This window comes from Lepidochelys kempii, chromosome 4, assembly GCF_965140265.1.
Source record: "Lepidochelys kempii isolate rLepKem1 chromosome 4, rLepKem1.hap2, whole genome shotgun sequence".
In the NCBI taxonomy this organism is placed as follows: domain Eukaryota; kingdom Metazoa; phylum Chordata; order Testudines; family Cheloniidae; genus Lepidochelys; species Lepidochelys kempii.
The window spans coordinates 54,210,462-54,235,253 of NC_133259.1; the positions used below are offsets into that span (position 1 = coordinate 54,210,462).

General features: G+C 41.7%; 1 protein-coding gene across 6 annotated transcripts in view; it reads right to left on the minus strand.

Moving 5' to 3' along the window:
• Positions 1-24,792, minus strand: part of ZNF827 (zinc finger protein 827) — a 143,904-nt gene that overhangs the window by 102,047 nt on the left and 17,065 nt on the right. For all 6 annotated transcript variants that reach the window (XR_012158583.1, XR_012158582.1, XM_073341278.1 and 3 more), the window contains exons 2-3: positions 17,438-18,448; positions 12,084-12,256 (exon numbers count right to left, since the gene is read on the minus strand). Coding sequence is in view for 4 of the 6 variants with exons in the window: in XM_073341278.1 (XP_073197379.1) it covers positions 12,084-12,256; positions 17,438-18,448 (1,184 nt within the window). In the remaining 2 variants the exon portion in view is untranslated. The remainder of the gene's footprint in view (positions 1-12,083; positions 12,257-17,437; positions 18,449-24,792) is intronic.

Sequence of the window (24,792 nt, forward strand, 5' to 3'; positions counted from 1 at the left end):
TTCCTGGTCCTTAACTGCAGGAAAGAACTTAGTTATTGACACGTTGGATGGTCCATCTACAGTTGTCCAGTCTCCTCTCTCAGATAATGACTACTTCCAGATGTTTCACAGGGAGAAGCAATAAACCAAGTGGATAGCTATAATATAACCTGTCTATATGGCAAGTTTCTTCCTAATCCTATTACGTTTATGCCTTGGAGCATAAGGACCTTTTTTTTAAATCCTATTTAACATAACTGTGGATGTTCTCCTTGTCTGTATAATTGTCTAAACTTTGTTTTAATCCTGCAGTGTTCTTGGTCTGAAATGACTTCCTGTGGCAATGGGTTATAAAGTTCCAGGCCCTGATCCTGAAATGACTTTTGCATCAGTTAACCTGAAGCATGCTAGTAAGTCCCATTGGCTTCAAACTTTAGCATGTGCATGTTTAAACTTTAAACTTTAGCATGTGCATGTTTGCAGAATTGGTCCCAGTTAGGTGGGGGTTAAAATATTTCTGTTCTATCAGTTTTAAATTTGTTTCTGCCAGCTGAATTCAGTGTCTTCTTGTTCTCATATTACAAGAAAGAATAAAAAGAAGCTCGATTTACCTTCTCCATCACATTCATTACTTCAATCTTGTCGTCTCCTCTCTAATCTAAGCAATTTAATTCTTTTCAGTCCCTTTCTTCACAGGAAGTTCTTACCATCCTGCTAATCATTTTGTTGCCTGTTTTTGAACCTCTTGTATCTCTGATATAGCTTTTTGATTGAGCAGAACTGAATACAGAATTACAGGTGAGAGCATGTGTCATAAATATAAAGGGAAGGGTAAACCCCTTTAAAATCCCTCCTGGCCAGAGGAAAAATCCTCTTACCTGTAAAGGGTTCAGAAGCTAAAGGTAACCTCGCTGGCACCTGACCAAAATGACCAATGAGGAGACAAGATACTTTCAAAAGCTGGGAGGAGGGAGAAAAACAAAGGGTCTGTGTCTGTCTGTATGCTGCTTTTGCCGGGGACAGAACAGGAATGGAGTCTTAGAACTTTTAGTAAGTAATCTAGCTAGGTATGTGTTAGATTATGATTTCTTTAAATGGCTGAGAAAAGAGCTGTGCTGAATAGAATGACTATTCCTGTCTGTGTGTCTTCTTTATAACTTAAGGTTTTGCCTAGAGGGATTCTCTATGTTTTGAATCTAATTACCCTGTAAGGTACCTACCATCCTGATTTTACAGAGGTGATTCCTTTACTTCTATTAAAAGTCTTCTTGTAAGAAAACTGGATGCTTTTTCATTGTTCTAAGATCCAAGGGTTTGGGTCTGTGGTCACCTATACAAATTGGTGAGGATTTTGGGAAGTGGGGTGCAAGGTTTGGGAGGATTTTAGGGGGAAAGATGTGTCCAAACCATGTTTCCCAGTAAACCCAGATAAAGTTTGGTGGTGGCAGGGGAAATCCAAGGGTAAAATAATTTTGTACCTTGGGGAAGTTTTAACCTAAGCAGGTAAAAGTAAGCTTAGGAGGTTTTCATGCAGGTCCCCACATCTGTACCCTAGAGTTCAGAGTGGGGAAGGAACCGTGACAGCATGCAATCTATTTAAATAATGGCATCATAGTATTTTCAGTATTGCTGCTGTCCCCTTCTATATAAATTCAAACATTCTGTTTGCTCTTTTAACCACTACTGCACAACGAAAAGACGTTTTCATTCGGCTGTCTACAGTGACACTCAGGTATTTTTCCTGAATGTGCATGACTAGTTTAAATTGTTCCTTCTAGTAAGTATGCCCTTGCATTTATCAACAATGATTTCATTTGCTATTGTACTGACTAATCACCTAGATTTTTTAGGCCTTCTGAAGATCTTCTCAATTCCTTCTAGTCTTGACACTCCTAAGCAATGTTGCGTCATCTGCAATTTTGCTAGTTCACTCCTTTTTCTAGACCATTACTAAATAAATCAAACACGACTAGTCCAAGTATAGAGAAATCTGCAGTTAACCCCGTCATACTTCACACTGATTAATATATTCCTAACTGTTGTTTTACTGTCTCTTAACCAATTTCTAATCTGTGATAGTACTTTACCCCTCACTCCACAACTACTTAATTTTCTTGACAGCCTCTTGGTGGGGGACTTTGCCAAAGGCTTTTTTAAAGGCCAAATTAATTATCTCAACTGAATCTCCTTTATCCATTATTTTGATGACATACTCAAAGTTTCCCAGTATATGAGAATATGATTTTCCTTTACAGAAGCCATGTACTCCTATCAGATCATGTTATTCAAGGTGTTCTATTTTTATCATTTTAATCAGTTTCCCTTGTATTGGTCTGTGATTTCAAGGATCAACCCGTCGTGTCTTTTTTAAAGACAGGTTCAAGATTTACAATCTTCCAGTCTACTGGCTGATTTTAATAAGGGACATTTTTCTCAGCAGTTTTGTCACTTTATTTTTAAATTACTTCAGAACTTTTGGGTGTACATCACCTGGTGCAGATCACTCGTTGTTCTATACATTTATCTACTTGTTCCAGAACTACTTCTTTTGACACCTCAGCCTCTGACAGTGTCTCACCTTTATTACTTGTAAAGAGTAGCTCTGAAGTATCTTCCCAGTGTGGTGAATTCTGATGCAAAGACAACCTTTAGTTTTTGTGAAACATCATTATCCTCCTTAATTGTTCCCTTAACTCCTTGGCAGTCAAGTGGACCCACCAATTCTTTCATAGATGTCCTGAAGTTTAATACACTTAGAATTTAAAGAGTAAATAGCCAAAAAACATTTTTATTTCTGACCTCCTACTTACTATTTGACAATTTAGCTGCCATAGTTTATGTTCTTTACTTACTATTGGTTTTGTTTGGGATGGATAACCATTTTCTGGAGGACATAATTGGCTAAAATACCTTCTTGAACCTTGCAATTTAACCATATTTCTCCCCTGCCCCACTCTGCCTTCCTGCTTCCATTTTTGTTTAGTGATATGCATGCTTTTCAGGCCTTGTAAGCTTGAGAAGTCACTATGCTAAGACCAAAAATTATAGTTTTCTCTTTTCATTTAGGGCATTTTTTCTCACAAACCTCCTCTTAAAACAAAAACACCCGTCTTTTTTAAAGTTTAGTGTTACCATGTGTGATGGGGTGGACCAGGCCCAAAGGCCCCAGCTGGAGGCCTCAGGGTTCTGCCACACCCATCCAAGGAATGGAGCAGTGGAGAGGTCCTCCACTCAGGCTAGAGTGGCTGCAGGGGAAACAGCCAATCAAGGCCCAGGAGGGCCATATAAACGGAGACGCAGAACAGAGCAAAAGTGGTTTAGAGCTGGTGAAGAAAGGACTGTGTGTTTGGCTGGAAAAGAAGCATGATCATGGACAGCTAAGTAGGGACAGGGACCGGGACAGCGAGAGGCTCATGGCTGGCTGCTAGGACTGAGCTAAAGGCAGCTTGCTAGCAGGGACCAGGGGAGCAATGAAGGAGCGCCTGGCTGGCTGCGGAAACTGAGTCGGGACTGAGCCTAGGGAGGCTGCAGGAAGATAGTGTCTCCAGGGAGGAAGCCCTGGGGATATGGCCCCATACCAGGGCCAGAACTGGTTTAAAGACCGTGGACACACCCAACCAGAGGGGGCACTCATGAGAGGTGGATGCCAAACCCATTACACCATGCTAGTTTTGGTATGATCCCTCCCCTAAGGATGTTGACTTTACTTACACTGGGGCCACTCTTAATGAGCACTTCAACAAAAGTTACTTCTTGAACCAACTCCTGTGTATTATTTAGACTAAGTTGAGACTAGCCTCTCTGCCTGCGTGCTCTAGGACTAGCTGTTCCAGGAAAAATAATTCAAGGTATCAAATTTCTTCTCTTTATCTTGTTCTAATATGAAAATTGACCAGTTTATATATAGATCTTTGAAGTCACCCATTTATTATCATATTAGACTTAGCTGCTGCTTTGCTATTCCTCAATGTTGTGCATTCAGTATCCATTTTCTAATCAGGAGGCTAATATATTTCTATTCTTATGGCATGGGATTTCTACAGATTCCACAGTATGGTCCTCTTCACACAGAACCTTTAGTTGGGTATAATTCTACTTATCCATGTTTTCTGAATAGTTTATACCCATGTAATACAGATTCTTGTTGGTTTTTTTGTTATTCCACAGCAATTCAGCCATGTTTACTATGTCCACTGTGTCAATCGAGTTGCCAGGCAATCGAGTTCACCCCTACTTTTGCTTTAAGATTCTTGTATTGTTATATAGACACTTTGTCAAGGTTCCTTCCCCACTCTGAACTCTAGGGTACAGATGTGGGGACCTACATGAAAACCTCCTAAGCTGCCAGTTTAGGTTAAAACTTCCCCAAGGTACAAACTATTTTACCTTATGCCCTTGGACGTTATCGCTGCCACCACCAAACATCTAACAGGTATATAATTGGGAAAGAGCCCATTTGGAAACATCTTTCCCCCCCAAAATCCTCCCTTACCTTACACCCCTTTCCTGGGGAAGGTTTGATAAAAATCCTCACCAATTTGCATAGGTGACCACAGACCCAAACCCTTGGATCTTAAGAACAATGAAAAAGCATTCAGGTTCTTAAAAAGAAGAATGTTAATAGAAGAAAAAGTAAAAAGAATCACCTCTGTAAAATCAGGATGGTAAGTACCTTACAGGGTAATCCGATTCAAAACAGAGAATCCCTCTAGGCAAAACCTTAAGTTTCAAAAAGACACACAAACAGGAATCTACATTCCATTCAGCACAGCTTATTTTCTCAGCCATTTAAAGAAATCAGAATCTAATGCATATCTAGCTAGATTACTTACTAAGTTCTAAGATTCCATTCCTGTTCTGTCCCTGGCAAAAGCATCACACAGACAGACAGAGACTGTTTCTCCCCCTCTCCAGTTTTTGAAAGTATCTTGTCTCCTCATTGGTCATTTTGGTCAGGTGCCAGCGAGGTTATCCTAGCTTCTTAACCCTTTACAGGTGAAAGGGTTTTTCCTCTGGCCAGGAGGGATTTTAAAGGTGTTTACCCTTCCCTTTATATTTATGACACACTTATACTTATTTTTGGCCATATGCTTATTCTTAAATCCTTATGCGGATACCCAGTTGCTCTTCTGGAGCATAACTTTGTGATCTTAACCAATCCGTCTGCAAGTAGTGTTGGAAGTAGAGCAGGAAGCTGCGTACTAGTATGTGCATGCTCCATGGATACGGGAGTGGCCGGAAGCTGTGTGAATGAAGCCTGCAGCAGTGTTCTCAGGTGAATTTCATCCATACTTACCTATGAGGGGAAATTGAAAAAACTGAGATTTTCTTCCCAGATTATCACTCTCCCTTATGTTACATTTTGCCACTTCAAAATAAGTACATAATCTTTTTTTAAATTAGGAAAATAAATTCCTGTGGTATATTAAACCCAGACAGGGAAGGGCTCAAAAACTGTCGTCTTGCTTTTTTATTCTTAATTTTTTTTTCCTTCAGAAATCCTCTTTGTTCCACCCTTATGCTGGTCAACATCACTTTCCACAGTTGTAGCACCAGTTTAAATCATGATGCAGTACCAGAAATGAGTCCTGAGTTCCTGGGAGGAGGCTTGATAGGCCTTCCAAAGGCCCAAGCGTAATGACCAAAACTTTGGGTTATGAATGATATGATTTTTGTCCCATCCCAGGTGAATAAAAACTAATTTTAGTTTATATTTCTGTACTGAATCTATTTTAGGTTTTTCTATGGGTATGATCATTGAATCCAAATGTCATACAACTATTAAACATAAAAAGAATGTGCCCTAAATGACAATATTCTCTCAGCCTCCCTTGTTTACAAAAGGCACCTGTGGGTATTTTTCCTTCCTGCCTTTCACTTCCTTGCCAACAGTTGCAAGTTGGCAGTGGAAAGGGGTCCTTCTTGGATAGTCTTTATCCAAAAGATAGGTATAAATCTAAACACTGTTAGGGTTAGAATCGGCCCAATACCCTGTAGCCAAATGCTCTATAGCTGGAGTCAAGACACCAGAAGTGCTCTGCTCCTTGCAATGTTGTATTCTGGTCCAAACTCATTAGCATGACATTGTTAACAGAAAGCTATCAAAACTGATTTTTTTAAGAAATGAAAAGGGAAAAAAAGATGCCATAAACAAACACCTATATGTCACTAACAGAAATCAAAACTCAGAATCCCTAATTAAAAATGGAAGTCTGAAAAAAGATGCACAACATCTATAATTCTAGAAGTGGGTAAAGGTACTGTGCCTCAAGGCTATGCTGCTGTAAGAAACAAACTTAAGAAAAGGCTCCTAGATTTTGATGACAGCGTGACAGGACTGCAATAGATTAATGCCTTGAACAATCCTGTCTGCCATCCTGCTCTACTAAACATAATACAGGAGACACAAATCTCTCAACACACTTATACAAAAAAAACGCTGGATTTTGATGGAATCCTGTCTGAGCAGATGGTGCAGATGGACAAACAAATCCATTCCATTATAGACTTCATTTTTTGTCATTCTTTTGTTCTGGAAACCTGGGCTCTGGAGATGGCATACAATCTTGGCTGCAGCCAGGGATTTAGCCTGAATTTATAGTAGACTCAGTGGGTGTGGCTAGTGGCAACAGTTTGTGTAGGAGTCTCTCCTCTTTATCCTATCTGCCAGAGTAAGATAAAGTAGTTCCAGAGAAATGATAGGACACTGAAAGGCTATGAAATCTCCAGCAAGAGAAAGTATACTGTGCCTCTGAATAACAGCTTCAGTTTTTGTTTTACCCTATTACTTCTATTTAATTTTTCTTTTGGTTTTATTTCTCGGTTTTTTTGTACGTATTTTATGTCTATGTACTTTTTGTTTTTGGATTTTTTTTTTATTTTTATTTTTTAAATAGAGAGGGTTAAGGAAACATTTTATACTGTGGTAAAATAAATCTGTTCCTCAGCTTACCCCAATTTGTCATCAGCTTACTTCATCACCAAAGAAAACTCATGTCATTCTGGCAGGGTGACAGTGACTTCAAACATATATTCTCTATCCCCCTCACCAGCCACACATGCATTTTGGATTCATCTTGATTTTGTCCTCCCTGATGCACCACATTGTCATAGAATATTTACTGTTGTCATAGACTTTAAGGCCAGAAGGGACCATCATGATCATCTAGTCTGACCTCCTGCGCATTGCAGGCAACAGAACCTCACCCACCCACCCACTTCTGTAATAGACCTATGTTCTGTATGGATGTATACTGATCAGTGTGTGGCTTGGTAAGATATAGACTCTGCTGTTAGTCATCTCTAGAACTCTTTTGTCACAAATTTGAGTCCAGAGGGACTCTAAGGTTTGTGAAAGTTTGGACCTGTTTGGGTTGGTTTTGTTCCATCTCTAATTAGGAACTAAATATTGTCATTTTAGTTAATATGGCAAATCTGACATCACCAGAGGCCTACTCAGAAGAGAATATATATCAAGCCCCAATGTCAACAGAAAATATTTTCCAAACCCTTATACTGTAAGTCTGATCATTTGAATGTATCTGTAAACCAGAGACTGCCAAAGTGAGCATGTGAGACTGAATGTGGCCCATACAATCCTTGTATGCCCTCATCTCTAATAGGGTGGTGTGACCAGTGAAGGCCACAGTTCCCACCATTTTGACCTGTGACATCACACTGTGTTGAGTGCTGATATTTGCAGTCTGCAGGCCTCACCTCTATATCATGGATAAGGGGGCTGTAAATTGCTCCAGTTTATTTTACTTGTTGATTCACTTATAAAATCTCATCTCTTACAACTGACTGAGGGTGTAACAATATTGTTTTGTTTTTTTTAAACCCCACCAAGTTAGTTAATCAATATTAATCCCTAGTAGATACACGTCACCCTGCAAATCAGGAGTAAACTTAACACAACATCCCTATACCCACCCACTTAAAATAAAGAGAAAATTGATGGGCTTTTTTTTTCATATTGATATGCAGACTCTGTTAGAACAGAGGAGGAATGAATGACAGAGTTGAGGGCCCTCCACTCAGAACACTCTGTCACCAACCTGCAGAGGTTTAAATCTGGGAACACTTTGTTCAAGTACATTTCAGTTGATCTCACTCATTATGGTGAAATGGGGGGAAAATACAGGCTTACAGATACAAGTTACCTGAGACATAAAGGCTTTTAAAGATCACTGTCAAAACTTTGAATCGCATCTGGACGCAGAAAGGCCTCACACACACATTGAGCAGAAGGGGTGTCAGAGTGAGACCTTGTGGGACCCTCCATGAGACCAGCTTCAGGGCAGATTAGTTCATAGTGACACTAGAAGAAGGATGGGCCAACTTTTTGGCCTGAGGGCCACATCAGGGTGCGAAACTGTATGGAGGGCCAGGTAGGGAAGGCTGTGCCTCCCCAAACAGCCTGGCCCCTACCTCCATCCGCCCCCTCCCACTTCCCGACCCCTGACGGCCCCCCTCAGAACCTCCAGCCATCCAACCCCGCCCTGCTCCTTGTCCCCTGACCGCCCCCTCCCAGGACCCCCACCCCTAACCGCCCCCCAGGACTCCACCCCCTATCTAAGCCCCCGTTTCCCGTCCCCTGCCCACCCCAGAACCTCCGCCCCATCCAGTCACCCCCTTCTCCCTGTCCCTTATCCAACCCCCCCTCCCGGCCCCCTTACCATGCCACTCAGAGCAGAATGTCTGGCACCTGCACCGCCGGCTGGAGCCAGACATGCTGCCGCACTGCCCTGCAGGAGCACACAGCCCCGCCGTCCAGAGCGCTGCCCATGCGGTGGTTTTGCTGCGGGGGAGTGGAGGACAGCAGCGGAGGGGCTGGGGACTAGCCACCCGGGCCAGGACCTCAAGGACTGGGTAGGACAGTCCCGCGGGCCAGATGTGGCCCCCAGGCCGTAGTTTGCCCACCTCTGCACTAGAAGGTGGTGTTGAGTAACCACTAAAGTAATTTTATATCTAAGTGGCCCTTGGTTGGGCAGCATGTGGACACTTCTCATGTGTAAACATATTAGAGAAAGCAGTGATGTAACCAAGTCTTCTGCAAAATGTTGCCAGCACTGGAGAAGAGCGTATGCATATAGTGGTGGTGGTAGGGTTAATCATATTTATAAAAATTTTAATTCAGGGTTTGTTTTTAGTTTTATTCCTAACCCACCACACAGCAATATAAATACTTGTCTCAATGGTTATGACCAAGAATTTAAATATATTCCTTACATACATAAATCCTTTACTGTACTGGTTGCTGATTTGTTCTGAAAGCATTTTAAGACAATATAACCTATATAAACCGTGCAACTCTCAGTTGTGATACCGTCACAAGCTAGAGTCTGTATCATAAAGGTGCACACAGCTAGCTAGTGTCGCAGGAGGTAAGGATCAGTTGTAATTTCTATTACAGTTTTGCTTTTATGGATTTATAAATACATTGTTTTAACTGATATTGGGATAAAACTGGCATACTAGTTGGCAGCGTAATTGCAATTTTTCTGCTCATGAATAGCTTGACTTGGTTAAACACTGTTTCTCAATATGTAGTAGAACAACTAAAAATAATTTTTGGTGCTGTCAGATTTTTTTGAGGACTCTGCTTTACCTAATTAATTCCTTGGTATTTTTTGTTGAAGACAAATTTTGAAAAATGGCTATTGGACAGTTTAATGTTTTTATCTGTGTTACAGAGAAGTTTTCATAAAATCACCACCACATTATTGCACAGAATACTATATGATCTGTATATTTGTCTGATTGGTGTAAGGGGGCTTTACTGTATGAAGACAGAGATAATTCAAGGAGAAGCTGATTACCCATAGGCAGAAAAGAGTAGAATGGCTTCAAATAGCCATCCAGCAACCAACAATTAAGAGACAGTGCAAGAACCAATCATTCACGTTGATGTCATACCTCTAACCCTCTGCTAAACTCACCGGAAAAGCTTGTCAAGACAGGGGTCCCATCAAGTAAACAAAAGAGAACCTAAAGGCCCTGGAAACTGAAACAGAGGGCTTCTCAGATGGGATTAAAAGTGGCGCTCTCTAGGGAAGGGAGAGTTGTTTGCAGGAGACAGTAAAGAGAGGCCTGCCTAGGGTTTCTAACACAGGATGACAAGTCTCTAGGTAAGACACACCTGCGTATAGGCTGTTTATTGTTTTAAAAAACCCTTTTTTTCCCTTATGTTATGCTTTGTTCTTATCAAGATTAAACAATATTTTGGTTTGAGAAGGCTGTCTGGTCACTGTATTTACCACTGGTCACGGACTCCCAAAGAACTACAGGTACTGAATCTAGTCAGACCTGCCAGGTACGCACAATCGATACACAGGGTACTGTAGCCCAGAACCCTGTCTAAGAGTGGGAGAATTGCTTGGTTCCACCTCAGGAGAGGTAAAGGCGCAAGGTCTGAGACCTGATGTGGTGCACTCAGAGACTGGAGAGGAAAGAGAGGTGCAGCTAGCCCTGTATCCATGACAAGTGTAAATCAAGATGACTCCACTGAAGTCAATAGTTGCTCTGGTGTAAGTGAGATCAGAATCTGGCCCAATGTTCTAAAATGTTTTAACATAACAAATGCTGTAACACAGGGGTGAGCAAACTTTTTGGCATTGGGTTTTGGAAATTTTATGGAGGGCCGGTTAGGGGAGGCTGTGCCTTCCCAAACAGCCAGGCATGGGCCGGCCCCCACCCTGCTTCTCGCCCCCGATGCTCCTCCCCGGGACTCCTGCCTCATCCAACCCCCCCTGTTTCTTGACGGCCCCCCAGGGACCCCTGCCCCATCCAACCCCTCCTCTCATCCTGACTGCCCCCGCGGGACCCCTGCCCCATCCAACCACCCCTTCTCCCTGACCACCCCCAGAACCCCTGCCCCTGACTGCCCCCTGCCGCCCCATCCAACCCCCCCTCCTTCCTGACTGCCCCCCCAGGATCCCTGCCCCCATTCAACCCCCCTGTTCCCTGCTCTCTGACCGCCCTGACCCCTATCCACACCCCCGCCCCCTGACCACCCCTGCCCTCTATCCAACCCTCCCTCCCCCGCTCCCTGCCCCCTTACTGCTTGCCTGGAGCACTGGTGGCTGGCAGCTCTACAGCTGTGCCTCCTGGCTGGAGCCAGCCACTCTACTGTGCAGCACAGAGCACCGGGCCAGGCCACAGCTCTGCAGCTGCGCTGCTCCAGGAGTTTGCAGCCCTGCTGCTCAGAGCACTGTGCCAGCTGTGCAATGAGCTGAGGCTGCGGGGGAGGGGGAACAGTGGGGGAGGGGCCGGGAGCTAGCCTCCTGGGCCAGGAGCTCAGGGGCCGGGCAGGAGGGTCCCACGGGCTGTTGTAGTTTGCCAACCTCTGCTGTAACAAATCATGCCTAAAAGCCCACTATTTCCCTGTGTACTTTAAAGGTATTTATCTGTGCTAATAACTATAAACAACAAATTTAGCCACTAACAAAAAATTGTACTGCTACTATAACAGGTCAAGTATGCCAATGAAGGAAACTCAACAGTTCTGATCAGTAACTTTATATAGAGACTGGATAAACCAAAGCCCATCTTCACTTCACCATCCGGTGTCCATGCATTGAAGTACACATTATGGTAAGCAAGAACCATCACACCACATTCTTTAACCCCTGCAGCACTTTACTGCCTCTCCATTAAGTTTCTTTGTTGAATTTGTTCATTTTTGCCAGTTTAACATGGACATTTAACCTTCAGGTAGGTTAGGCTTGAAATATAAGTTGTGTATAAATAAATAATAAAAACATTATTTACAAAAACGTATTACAGTGAAAACAGTTATTGTTTTGGTTTTGAACATTCCCCTGAAATGCCTGCAAACTTTACAGCATTGTAGGAGAGCCAGAAGGTGAAACTGACCAGTCTGTTTTCATTGCCCAAGTTATACCAAATCCAAAAGGCAAACAAATTGAAATTTTAAAATCTAAAACTTTTTGTACTTTCATTTTTAATAAGATGTTATTAGTACCACAGGTACGGAAATGAGATTTTTTTTTAATTATGTGATTTTTAACCAGATAGGTTTTTTTCTATATATTTTTGCTCACTAAGCCAGTCTCTTCATTGTCAGTGAACACTGCCCTTACCTTCATGTGTGATTTGAGATTGTCCTTGCGTGCACAACGAAATGGACAGAGTGGGCACTGATGACTTTTTAAACCTGTATGAATCACCATGTGTCGTTTCCAGTAACTCTTCCTCTTTATAACCAACCCACAGATTGGACACTGAAAAGGTTTTCCTCCTTCTTCTTCTGGGGCTTGGTGGAGGGAGAAAAGAAAAAGAAAAGGTCCTTTACAGCCACTGGTAGAATACTTTCCCCTCATACACATATCAAAATATCATTTTACAACTTTAGATTTTCATCTGCAAAGACAGACATAGTACTGGTTAAACACCAACGCCCAACAAAGGTTTCAATTCCTCCCCTTCCATATTCAAACCTCCCTAATCTAGTTATGCTCCCTCTTGAAAGCTGTAATTTAAGATTCATTTATCAAGTTAAAAGTCTCAAAAACTCATTAGATAGCCAATAGGCGATGCTACTCTTCCTCACCTGGCCCTATACTTCTCACAAACATCATTCGGTAGCTAAATTTCCTATCCGCTGCCCACTTGATCAGGGAAAAAATGCTTAACTCTTGATTTTAAAAGTGGTGAATTCCAGTATTTGATGGATAATGAAAAAATAAGATATTAAATACAGAATAATTCACACTTCTTAACCATAAACCATGCTGGTGTCATAAACCGGACACGCTCAAGGCCAATACTGAGTGTTTTCAGAATCCCTGCTGTTGAACTTGTTTACTTATGGCTCAAGCAGATGCTGCTGCTGCTTCAGTCATCAGGTGATTTTAGGGTCATGGGATTTTTTTATTCTTCTATCCTGTTTCTCTGGGTGTCAGTGCATTAAACCTACTGCCTTTTTCTAGACATTTGGATGCTATTTTGCACAGTATCATCCATTGTAGGAGGGAATGGCAACCAAGGCCCAGGAAATTTACCTACTAAGTATGGAATAATCACCAGGCTAAGGAGAAGGAGATTCTTTGACTTGACACAATTAAATATTCTGACATCTCACTACAAATGCCTCTGCCCATTACAAGGAAGTCTGTAGTGTTGTCATTGAACTAGAAGACAATTTTTGTGATTGCTAAAAGGCAGTTTGATTATTTCCGAAAATCCAGAAGTCAGTAGTGTCTATCCTGCTATTTGGAATTATTTCCAGACTATTTCAGTTCATTATTAAACGTATTCATCAGCTATTTTCTACCTGCAAGAATTCATGAAATTTAACATTTCCTGTGATTGGAAACCAACTAATAAAGCCTCCAGAATGATTTTGTAATGTGTTTCAGGATAATTCCTACTAGCTGGTAGGAGACAAAAATATAATTCGTCTGATTACATAGTCCTTCTGACCTAATCAACAAGCCTGAGAAAAAGAGTACATTTTCAATATGTGTTTTGCAGCTTCAGAAAACTTCATGAGTAGAATTTCTATCACACTCAATATATTATTAAATTGCTCCATCACTGCATCTCTGAAAAATCAGCAGAAACCAACACTATAATTGCTAGTGTTTCACTTTTTTCATGTCTTTCCTTATTTCTTTATAAAATGTAAGAGAAACTACAGAAATATATATTAGTAGCATTTTTTATTCATCAAGTAATTTCTTTCTTTCATGTCTCCTTTTGAGTAACTGGTTATCATCAGAAGGGAATCAGAAATAAATGTAGCAAGTTCTGTCACCTATTTTCTAACCCATTAATAATAAGTCTATAAACAAGGTGGCTTACCAGCAATTTTGCACATTACTTTAGGCCAAACCCAGAACTGGAGTGAGCGAGTACAACTCCGCTGATAACAATGAGAATTCCTAATATACAGGAATTGTGTAATCCACCACAAAAATGCAGCCATTTCTGGGCTGGAACACAAGAGTTGCTTATAACACTACACAGTGCTTTAGCATAGGAAGCAAAGAATACTGAGCCTGTGTTGCCTCTCAGTTATACTGACGTAAAATCAGGAACAACTCCAATTAATTCTATGGAGCTACATGACTGTAAAACTGATGTGAGAGGAGAATCAGACTCACTGAATCCAATTGAAAATCAGGAAGAATGTTGTAGGTGTTCCAGGCAAAGTGTTATTGTTCAAATGGGAATGTGATCCAGGCATAGGGACTAACACTCATTCTTGCAAAAGTGGCATGGGATCTTAAACAGGGAGTCAGGACCAATGTTCCCTCTAATTTTTCCCATCCATGTGCGGAATGAATTTTGTTACGTGCACCAATATGGAGTTGAGGTGTAGCAGGGGCCGAGAGTTTTGGAGTGTGGGAGGGGGCTCAGGGCTAAAGGTTGGAGTCCAGGGGGTGAGGGCTCCGACATTGGGGTGCGGGCTCTGGGGTGGGGCTGGGATGAGGGGTTTGGGGTGCAGGCTTCCCCAGGGGTGCAGCAGGGAGAGAGGACTCCCCCCAGCCCTCTCTCCCCACAGCAGTCCCAGGACTGTGGCAGTGGGGAGGAAGAGGCGCCTCGCCACACCGCAGCAGCCCTGGGGCTTGGCAGGGGAAAGGCATCTGGCCTCGCCGCAGCAGCCCTGCAGCTGGGAGGGAGAGGTGTCTGGGCCCGCCGCGGCCCCACATGCCCCAAAATACCCCGCCACCACCCTCCACCTCACCCCACACCTCCACATACCCCCTATTTCCCACCTCACCCCACTACCATCTTCCAGGCGCACCTGTGGCCACACCCCTGAGTGCAGTGTGCACTGCACGGCTCTGCTAATTATGTGCACGTCCCTTGGTGGCCTCCTGCATGGCCGCGCATGCATGCACTTTAGAGGGAACGTAGGTCAGGACTTCATTTTACATTTCATCCAAAAGACAGCAATACCAACTCTAAAATGTTTCATAACACCACTGCTACAGTGATTGAGTGGGTGCCACTTCAGTCTCTTCGTGCACCACCTTGAGATTTACTGGGCATCTCCCATCCAAGTAATGATCAGGCCTAACTAGGGTTAGCATGTTAGATCTGACAAGACCACAATCTGATGTGCTATTGCTCCTTATATACTAAAAAAAGTTTATGAACTCAGAGCTTACTTCATGCAGTAGGCCTGTTAAGCATATTTCCCCCTTTACTGCCTCCTTATTTTTTCCAATATCTAGTAGTTGATCTCAGTGACCATTGGCTATACGGATAGCTTCATTGCTGATGAAAGAAGCTGACTCATAATAACTGGAAGCAGACTTTCTTCAGCTATAAAATATATGGGAAAATCTGCCAATCAGTGCCTTCAGGGAAAATATGTTTATTTTACTGGCAACACAAGCATGTCCTCAAGAGAAGACCCACACAAACAGACAAAACTTTAGAAAATGAAATATTATATTATGCTTTCAGTGCCATAAAAACGTGGCTGCAAAAAGAATTACTGCCATAAAACCATGGCTGCAAAAAAGAATCAAAGGAATGTGTGACATTTATTTTCATAGCAAATATACATGATCAAGTGCCCAACTCAATATTTTAGAGGAGTACTGTAATGTCTACTGCTCAAAAGTCACACAACAGTGACCTCTTTCTGCAAGCTGTATGTCTCTACAGCAGAAAGAATGATTACAGAAAACAAAATTCCTTCAAAATCCAAATACCCTATCTCATTGCTTTTCTTGGTCCCTTATTTTCATTTGGTCAATTCCTTTCCAGTCAAAAACTAATGAGCATGTCAGAAAGGGAGCTAGAATTCAACAAAAATCTTTGTTATTAATCTATCATGATAAAGTTTGTTTGGATGCCAGCTGAGGTTGGTGAAGGCCCAGTACATATAAACTGATCATATTTTTTATATATAAAGCAAAGGGAAATGATTGTTTCATGGTTACCAAGGCCCTGAGGTAACATGCTCCCATTACTGCCTTTCAGCATTCCTGTGTCTTAAGCAGAGTAGATGCTAGAGATTTCACTGCATCACAGCCAGTTTATGAATTGCCAGCACTGCATATATACTTAGACGCACTCCTCTTTTCCAAGGTGTACAGATAAAAATTCACAATTCGTTAGCCAAACATATAGAAGTTGGATTTTACTACAGTAAAAAAGTTTCTCTTCTGCATTACTCTTCCTTATCAAGTAACTAATCATGTGAATGCCTTTTGCACATGCAGTAAATAAGCAGATAATATTAACATTTTTGGAATGGTGTAGTATAGTAAATATAACTGAATCCTTGCTATTCCCTCTCTTTAAGGGCTTGTCTATGTGAGAAAGTTATACCGGTATAACATTAAAGGTGTGAATTTAAATGAATACATTTACACTAGTATAACTCCCCATGTGGACAGTCTTATTCCTGTATAAGAGGTTTTTTCCAATTTAATGTAAACCCCTTCCAAAGCAACGTAAGCTTACCTGAAAAAAAAAACAGTTTATGCAGGAATAAAAGTGCCCACAAAGCTATATCAGTTTAACTATACTGCTAAAACTGCGCCATGTAGACAATCCTTAACAAACTAACACCCAAACCTTTTATCTTGTGAAGGCTTTTGACCAGCTTCCTCATTCTAATTATCAAAATTTCATTGTTAGCAAAATAACACCTAAATTCCATGGAGATGTCTGTGGAAATATGAACATTTGATGCATGCAATTTTTTTAAAAAGAAATGTCAGTATGTATAAAAGAAAATATTTCTTATTTTGATATAATTACTCACATTCTTTCCTGATTTCTTTTGTTAGTAGTACTGTTTGCAATAGGCCTATATCTTAGAATGCTGACAGAACTAAGGGAGGAAGAGGGAGGGGGTGGGCCAAGAAGTATAAAGCGGGTTTTGTTGAGCAGAATTAGGAAAAAGCAGTTCATTTTCTTCTATTTTTCATGATAAAGAATTGTGAAAGAATGAACATGAGAGATTTGTTCGTGCTTCTGCAGAAAATTTTAATGAAAAGTGGCAACACAATAATATACTCTGGTAAATTAGGACAGGGTAGTAAGCGATTATACAAAAGTCCATTTGTGACACAGACAGCAGGAGGGAAAATTCTCCCTTGTCCAATATTTCAAAAGCACTGGTTTTGTACATGTTCACTGATACCATAAGCTCCCTAACAGGGATTCTTTGATCTTCCCCCATTAAATATTTCTTGTGTGGACCTATTCTGAACTTGGTGAGGAAAAAATACATTTGTATGGAATAAAAAAAAAATGTATTGAACTGTACACTCATTACTTTTCAAATATGGAAACATTTGTGAAGGTTTGATCTTCAAATGGTAGTTTAAAAGCTATCCTATTGTTTATTTTGTTCTTATTTTCATAATAGGTGGAAACAATACAAACCAGACCAGAAAATAAGAGTTAAATAAATCTAGAGCAAAACAAACATGCCTTACTTGACGGTTAAGATAAGTGTCCATACCTGTATTAGTGGGCTTAGAAATTCTTCCTTTAGGGACTGGAAGTAGCAATAATTCCAAAGACTGTGGTGGAGTTACTTTCTCTTGCTTCATCTCTGAAAGCTGCAGGGGATCCGCTGCAAGCAGTGACTTTTTCTTCTCAGCCAACAGGCTGCCCGCAGCCCTTGCAGCCACCTCCTTGAGTAGGGCAGCTGAAGAGGTCATTGAGGCTAGGGAAAGGAAAGAACTAGCTGGAGGTGGGTGGTCCTGCCCAGGAGTCATGCTTCTTTCACTAACTTTCTTTGATAAAGCCGCTAAGGTTGAGCTGGCAGACTGAGAACTAAAAGGTGAAGAAAAGGATTCAAATCTTATAGTATCTTCAGTCCTTGAAAGCGATTGGTCCTGAAGAACTGCGTTGGCTGCGGCTTTCAATTTCAGGATAGCTGAATCTGGGGACAAACCACAGGTAGTGGCTGAGTTTGGCAACCATTTACCTTGATTCCATATAAACCGATTACTTGCATTGTATTGATCATTTTGTTCCTGTTTCTCAGCAAGCTTTCTAGCAAGAACACTTAGCTGCTGGGCATGATGAGAAGGTGGAGAAAAGGAGAGATTTGAACAAACATTTACAGGGGACTCGACCTTGCCATTGACTGTAACAGCAGTGTCCAGCTTGAGAGAACCGGCCTCCAGAAGCCTTCTCAGGTTACTGCTCAGTGGCTTATTTGGGCCAGGAGGTTCATCTTCACACAAAGACGACACATCAGGAGAAAGGTGTTCTTTGCTCTGTAATGTGTCTCTTAAAGCCTCATTGTCAATAGCTACCAGCTCCAGCGTGTTGCTGCTAGGAGTTGCACTTCCCAGAGAAGTATCCGGGGAAGTGGACTGTGCCTGGATTCTATCCTCAAGAGATAACTTAAAGTTTTCCTGGACTTCTCCATATGATGCTTCTGATGGGGTCTCTGAAGAGTTTCCAAACCAGTGTTCTTCTTCACTAAGTTCACCTTCCACTTCCTCCTGTCTAGTACCATCTGTGGGATACCAAGAACCACAAGTTTATTTCCAAAATATTAATGTGTCCTTAATGCTAAGTGTGTGAAGCTCTCTTAATACCTCCAGTTCTCGTCTCACCCCAACAAGATTCTAATGAATGCTAGGGACAATTGCATCAGGGTGAGCCCTAAAGCTGGAGCATTTTGAACAGTTACTAAACATTTGTCTCAAGTGCTTTCATTTGGCATCTGGACTAGTCAGAAGAGGTGGCTTTCAGGAAAAAAAGAATGAAAGAGTGGAATAATAAAAGGAAATAGTGGAATAAAAATGAAAGCTTGATGGACTTGTTATCAGTAAGTCCCTAAAAACTTGCTAAGTCAGTGTAACTGTATAATTGTAGTAAGGTATTTGCATGACCAGAGCATGGGCATCATTTATAGATGGCTATTATTTAAACCAACATGGTCTGCTAATTTCTCACATTATAATTTCAGTGGTGTAAAAGCAGTGATGTATTTGACCCACTAAATACTATATACGATACCTAAAACTCTGTAAGCTTAGTGCAGAGATGTCTTCAAAAGGCAGACCAGGTGTTGAATCACTTATATTAATAGTAGTTGCCTACAGTTATTTTAATCTTAGTCCAATCTGCACTGCACCCTATTTTTGAAAAAATGAAAATTTATTGCTGTAATACATGATGTTTCTTTTCTGAATAGCTGGGAGTAATAACACTTGAACTGCAAGCTAATGTATTGATCTTGCCAGCTATTTAGCGAGGAAACGTAACATACAACAAATTTTCTTGCAGTGGAGACATGCTTTAACAAAAAATCTTAAGGAAGCGCTAAAAGTTAAAACAAAGAACATACTAAATGGAATTTTGTTTTATCAAATGAAAACGGTTTCTTTCATACAGTTAGCCACATTTTTTCTTGACAGGTGATTCCAACGTATCTAGCCTCTCTCTGGAGAGCTGACTGGCAGTGTTTAAAGTGTGGTGACCCTGGATTGCTCTTCTTCACAATGGTTATTCAGAGAGATATAGATGTGACTAAAGATTTTTGTCCATCTAGCTGGCCAATCAGAATGTTGCAAAGAACAATAGCAATGTTAAAATTAAATTTATCTTATCTCCTCTTGCCACGTACCTTTCTCACATATCTTGCTTTTAGACTGAATGTCCCACAGTATGAAAGAGTCATAGGACTCATACTACAGCAAGTCAACAAAAGGATTTAAAAAAATATGGACACTACTATTACGATTTTATGGTACATACTGTATATTCCCTGATTCCTTATTCATTTCCAACAAGTTAAAAAAAACTTTAGATAGCAGCTGATGAACAAGTAATAATTAATACCTAGCACTTATATTGCACATTTCATCCACACATGCAGCCTCAGCTAACAGATATTTAAATAAAACCTGCCATAGAAAATATATGAAGCGAGAGTTCCTCCTCCTGTTCCACTCTACTTTAACTACTGCAATGTGGCTGCCTCCAGATCCCAAACTTGCCTCCAACAGTAGAGAGAAAGTTCTTCCCCAGTATCTCTATCCCCAACACCAGCTTGGATTTTTTACCCATCAGCTCCTTAGTCCCCTGAAACAGGATCTCTTCTAACTGCTGGCACTGTTCTAGTTCTCCACTTCTCAGTACCACCCTGCAGCATCAAGTCCTCTTTACTTTAAGGCTAATGTTGAGAGCTGGCATCGAATCCTATCATGAACACAGTCCAACTTCCATTTAAACATTAGTGTTTTGGTTTTAAAGAAGCTGTATGAAGCCTGATGGTTTTGTATCACATGGGAGCAGGTGCATGTTGGGGAGGAGTTTAGTTCATATGGATTCATGCCCCCCTGTGCTTGAGCAAAGCTGAAAACTCAAAGAAACACACCTGAACCCACCAACTTTCCTATGGTTTCAAATTAAATCATAATCCCCTCCCCAGAATCCAGGATGTTCATTTGACAGTTGGAGCTGGTCTGCTTGAACTGTGTGTCATCCACAGGGAGCCTATCAACAAACTCTGGCTATATTTTGAGTTTGTGTTGGACAATTTGAACAGCACTATTTGAAAAGAGACAAGATTTTCTCATAATTATATCTGACTCACTGCTTATGAGGAGTCCTGGAAAACTTGGAAGGAAAATATATTTCCTTACTGAATTTTTCCATCATATACAGGCTATACATTGTTACTGCAGGGATACTTATGAGCATAAGGGTTGGTATTGAATTTTTTTTAATTAGAAAATTAAGTTCTAGTCTTGGGGAGTATAAATCGCCTGGACTTTGCAAATGGATAAGTTAATGAGAATTTGGCCGAAAATGTAATGTAACTTCAGTGGGAGCAGAATTTGGCTGGAGCATCTCACTAACTTCTATGTAAATTATCCAACAATTGTTCAAGTTTCTCTTGTCAAGGATTATGGGGCTGATCCTGTAAAGACTCTTCTTTGCTTACTCCCATGGGAGCTCTGTACACATAGAGCATTTGTAGGATTGGTCCTTGAATTGTTTGTCAATATTTGACCATCAGTGGAAGTTGTAAGTACTCAGCATGTCTCAGGATTACATCTAGACAAATTGCAGTATTGGCCAAAAGAAATCTGATGAGGTTCAAAAAGGACAAATGCAGCGTCCTGCACTTAGGACGGAAGAATCCCATGCACCGCTACAGGCTGGGGACCGACTGGCTAAGCAGCAGTTCTGCAGAAAAGGACCTGGGGATTACAGTGGACAAGAAGCTGGATGAGAGTCAACAGTGTGCCCTCATTGCCAAGAAGGCCAACGGCATATTGGGCTGTATTAGTAGGAGCATTGCAAACAGATCAAGGTAAGTGATTATTCCTATTCGACTATTCGACACTGGTGAGGCCACACCTAGAGTACTGAGTCCTGTTTTGGTCCCCCCACTACAGAAGGGATGTGGAAAAACTGGAAAGAGTCCAGCGGAGGGCAAAGAAAATGATTAGGGGGCTGGGGCACATGACTTACGAGGAGACGCTGAGGGAACTGGGGTTATTTAGTTTGCAGAAGAGAAGAGTGAGGGGGGATTTGATAGCAGCCTTCAACTACCTGAAGGGGGGTTCGAAACAGGATGGAGCTAGGCTGTTCTCAGTGGTGGCAGATGACAGAACAAGAACCAATGGTCTCAAGTTGCAGTGTGGGAGGTCTAAGTTGGATATTAGGAAAAACTAATTCACTAGAAGGGTGGTGAAGTACTGGAATGAGTTACCTAGGGAGGTGGTGGAATCTCCATCCTTAGAGGTTTTTAAGGCACGGCTTGACAAAGCCTTGGCTGGGATAATTTAGTTGGTGTTGGTCCTGCTTTGAGCAGGGGATTGGACTAGATGACCTCCTGAGTTCTCTTCCAACCCTAATATTCTATGATTAGAGGACAGAAATGAGTCAAAGTACATCCTAAACTTGCTAACAGTGTTAAAAATCCAACCAAATACTTCGACAGCTGTTGCCACTGATTTAGCTCAGTATGAGGCATGTTTCGGAAGAACCCCAAATATGTGCAACAGTAAAAGTGCCAAACCCTCTTTACTAACTTATTTACCTTGTAAAAAATATAGTGACACTCTGCTTTGAGAGGAAATCAGATTCAAAGGCAAATCCTAATGACCAGAAATAATGACTAGGTAAATTCATAGAGAGAGTTCAAAAAAGAACTAGATAAGTTCATGGAGGATAGGTGTATCAATGGCTATTAGCTAGGATGGGAAGGGGTGGTGTCCCTAGCCTCTGTTTGCCAGAAGCTGGGAATGGGCGACAGGGGATGGATCACTTGATGATTACCTGTTCTGTTCATTCCCTCTGGGGCACCTGGCATTGGCCACTGTCGGAAGACAGGGTACTGGGCTAGATGGACCTTTGGTCTGACCCATTATGTCCGTTCTTATGTTCTTACGAAATTATATTTTATGATTCTACCCTATGGGTATTTTCCCTTTTTATTTAAAAGTATCAGTATATTAGAATTTGCTGATTTGCTGTGGATATTACACAAGCTTCAATTTTATTATTATTTTTTTTTAAAAAAGGACATTTCTGAAAACTAAAAAAACGCCAGTCAATTATGCCTTGGACTTATCCAGCCTAAATCAACTGCTGGAATTGTTTCTCTGGCACCAACACAATACATGCTTGCCACACAGGAGAGTGAAAGGCAAGGGAGATGAATAAACTAGAGGTAGGGTAATATAGATGTCAGAGAGTCCAGGGATGAGGAGGATGCAGTACAACACAGGCCAAACAGAAAGCCTGAACAAGCTTTAGCTGTGTGGATAGAAATAAATGATCAGACCACAAAAATGTTACAGAGGCAGAATGGGAAAACCTAGACACAGTTAGGAAAAAGGAGGCATTGAATGACTTCCAGATTATCAGCTTGAAGTTGATCTGGGAGGAAAACTAAGGAGAGTGGGAAAGGAAAAGAAGTGGAATCAGGAGAATATGGTGTCATGGAAGGGCAAGATTTTGAGAAGTCAGGTATTGTCAATCAGTGTCAAATGCAGCCAGGGGGTCAAGGAGGATGAAGGAGCAGAGGACTTGAAATTTAGCCAGTAAAAAGTCGCTGGAGACCTTGGACAGAACAGTGTCAGTGGAGTGGAGAGGACAGAAACCAGATTGGAGGGGATCCAGCATGAAATTAATGTAGAGGAACTCAAAGCAGTGCTTGTGAACAGCACATTCAGTGGGTACTATATCAACCAACAATGGAATTGTAACTCAGAATTTAATACAAACCTGAAAATTAGTATTGCCAACTTTCAAATCGCACAGAACTCTGAGCACCCTTGCCCCACCCCTGCCTCGAGGCCCTGTCCTGCCCCTTCTCTGAGGCCCCATCCCTGCTCACTCCATCGCCCCTCCCTCTGTCACTCGCTCTCACCCACCCTCACTTGCTCACTCATTTTCACTGGGCTGGGGCAAAAGGTTGGGGTGCGGGCTCCGGCTGGGGCCAGAAATGCAGAGGTCCTGGCCAATGGGAGCTGCAGAACCGGCGCTCAGGGTGGGGGCATCACGCGGAGCCTCCCTGGCCGCCCTTGCAGGGAAATGTCACCCTTCCTGGTAGCTGTGCGGAGCCAGGTAGGGAGCCTGCCAGCCTTGCCAACTGGACTTTTAACGGCCCAGTCAGCAGTGCTGACTGGAGCCACCAGGGTCCCTTTTCAACTGCGTGTTACAGTCAAAACCGGACACCTGGCAACCCTACTGGAAATATATGGAAGAAAATAATGGGAAAATAATGGCTCTGTCAGCTTTCCTAATACAGTACATATCTGTACCATGTAAATAACTTAGCTTCAAATACATTATTTTTAACTCTGAAACCCTTCCCTCCCCCAAAGATCACATGCTAATTCTGCGTCACTTTTGTCTGTGTGCCTCTGGCTGCCAACTCCACATGAATCTTTGTTAGTTTCACACCAAGATGTGATAGAAAGTCAGCAACCCTACGTCTAAAGAATAGTAGCTGTGCAACCATATGATAAAAAATACCTGGGAAGTTAATTTTACAGAATCCCATAAAAGTTGTCCAACCCAGCCCAAAAACCTGCCGACTAACTTTTTATTATTTGAAATGCTGAAAAAGGCTGCCTTTTAACCAGTTAGAATAATAAAAGCTATTAGGCAGTTTTGGGGGTTGAGGAACTTTTATGGTTTTCTGCACTGACTGGACTGTACCAATCTTGCAGGGACTGCTATGCAGTGGGGGATACGTTCCCACTGAAGTTCCAGAAACTCCCCTCCACAGAACGGCATTTACAGCAGTCTCGGAATAGACTATACATTCAGAGTAGTAGAATGCCGATTTTCCCACAGGGATGCTGAAGAAAAATCATGATTTTAATAAAGGCCTGCCATAGCTTCTGTACTACATTCACAGCACCAACTAAAACTGAAAAGACACAGTTGCATAAACAGCACATGGATGCTGGAGTGCACACCATCCCCCATAGTTCCCTCATGATGCTGGTGACCTATAATAGATAAGAAGCACAGGAAGTCTGTCTCTTCTCTCAGTGGAACTTTTGGTTCACTGATGATTCATCTAAGGACCATTCAACTCTTGGCCTCATCACAAAATGGTTTATCAATGTGGCTGGTGCCCGAACCAATGGGGTCAACACCAAGCGTCTCCATTGTAGACTGACCTAGAGAGTAGCACAGCTATAACAGGAAAAAGCCAGAAAACAACTGCTCCTACATTCTGTCTTTCTCCCTCATATTTAGAATATGTGCAAATATAAACACAATTAGCTAGAGAGAAAAGCCCTGGGAGTGATTCTATATTTCATCGCCATGTCTTCTAAAATAACGATTTTCCCAAAGGAAAAAGAAAAATCACAATTTTAA